The sequence below is a fragment of the Austrofundulus limnaeus genome, unplaced genomic scaffold (genome assembly GCF_001266775.1).
Source record: "Austrofundulus limnaeus strain Quisiro unplaced genomic scaffold, Austrofundulus_limnaeus-1.0 Scaffold256, whole genome shotgun sequence".
NCBI lineage: Eukaryota > Metazoa > Chordata > Actinopteri > Cyprinodontiformes > Rivulidae > Austrofundulus > Austrofundulus limnaeus.
In genome coordinates, this window is record NW_013952658.1 from 472,121 (window position 1) to 473,650 (window position 1,530).

The 1,530-nt window shown below is 42.4% G+C and overlaps 1 protein-coding gene across 1 annotated transcript in view; it reads right to left on the reverse strand.

Moving 5' to 3' along the window:
* nek1 (NIMA-related kinase 1) overlaps window positions 1–1,530 on the reverse strand; it is a 37,663-nt gene that overhangs the window by 4,295 nt on the left and 31,838 nt on the right. Inside the window, exons 34-35 of the mRNA XM_014020542.1 lie at window positions 1,187–1,320; window positions 975–1,107 (exon numbers count right to left, since the gene is read on the reverse strand). Coding sequence (XP_013875996.1) covers window positions 975–1,107; window positions 1,187–1,320 — 267 coding nt within the window. The remainder of the gene's footprint in view (window positions 1–974; window positions 1,108–1,186; window positions 1,321–1,530) is intronic.

Below are 1,530 nucleotides of genomic sequence, written 5' to 3' on the forward strand. Positions count from 1 at the left end.
GCACAGTACGTTGAACTTTGAAGCAGATGGGCTTCAGCAGCAGAAGACCACACCGGGTGCCACTCCTTTCAGCTAAGAACAGGAAACTGAGGCTACAATTTGCACAAGCTCATGCACGAGCTCACAAGCTCATACAATTTGCACAAGGTCATTCACCGAGTGACAGCGCGCAGGAGCGCTGCGGGCGCACGTGTGTGTGGTGAAGGGAGGGTGTGAGGGCAATATTATTATTAATAATGTTAATACTGTTGCCATTATAGCTGTACACTTAATAAGTAGTGCAACCAAGGGCGACAAATGAAGCATAAAAAATAAAATATAATAAAAGCGGGTTCGACAGGGGCACTTGATGGTCTGGAGGGAAAAGGGCAGGTGCTCAAGCACCACCTGACGTCTATCTGTGCACGTCCGTGCTCCACAATGTCCGTGCTCCACAATGTCTTACTAAATGTCCATTTGGGGCTAGAATGTGACGATAATTAGTCAACACTAAATTACCACAGAAAGCTGCTTAAAAAAGCCTTCAACACAGTCAGTGTTGGATGTGTGGGAGCCACAACACATCACTAACAGATCCCGAGACAAGACCTCAGGGGAGCTGTCTGACAAGTGCATCTTTCCTTTCAAACATGATAAAAATAGATATCTGAGAAGTTGTCAAACAGAGATGTTCAGTATGAAGATGCATCTGAAAGCAGCTGCAGTCCTGAGGGAAACATCTATTTCTGGCCTGGCCACAGTCTAACAATAAAATTAGCACAGTGTTAAAAAAAAGCAGCTAGACAGAGCAAAGGGTGTGTTTTACATTTACTCAGTCAGTTGACGACTTGCTGCAGTGATGCGTGAATGGAGGATGCATATTAAAAAGAGAAGAAATAACACCATCTGTGTTTTGACAGAAATCAAGAGTCACACATTTCTGCACAAGTCAGAGGATATTTAAGTTGTGTTGAAGAAAACACTAAAGCACTAACCTTCTTGGTACGCCCCATCTGCCATCACCAAGTGAAGGATGTTGGGGTACAGATGCTGGTGTTCAGTTCCCAAAATGTTCAGTACCAAACTGGAGCCCAGCTCGATGCTCTCATCTTCATCTTCGTGTATAGCCTGGGGACAATATGTGTGTGAGCTTGTGAGATTACAGGATGATTTGTAAGCTTAGAGACCAGAAATGAATAATTCATACCTTAATCTTGTTGTAGGCTTCGATGAACTTTTCAAAACCCATCTGCTGCTCCAGGTTGAAGCGAAGCTCTTCCAGACGACTGAAGATGCTGTCGTGATGGTCAGCCTCGCCCCCCTGGTCCTCTCCACTGCCATCTACAGTGAAGCACATTGTGTTGTTGCTCGGACAAATGGCAATAATTACTGAATGTTATGACAAGTTTTAATTGATTTCATTTCAACATTTTATTTTAAAAAATAACATTTCTGGTAAGACTTGAGACAGATATACAAATATTTAACAATCTTCATAACTTTTCAGTGCAAACAAATACATTATATGAATGTGTGCATGCAATATTATTT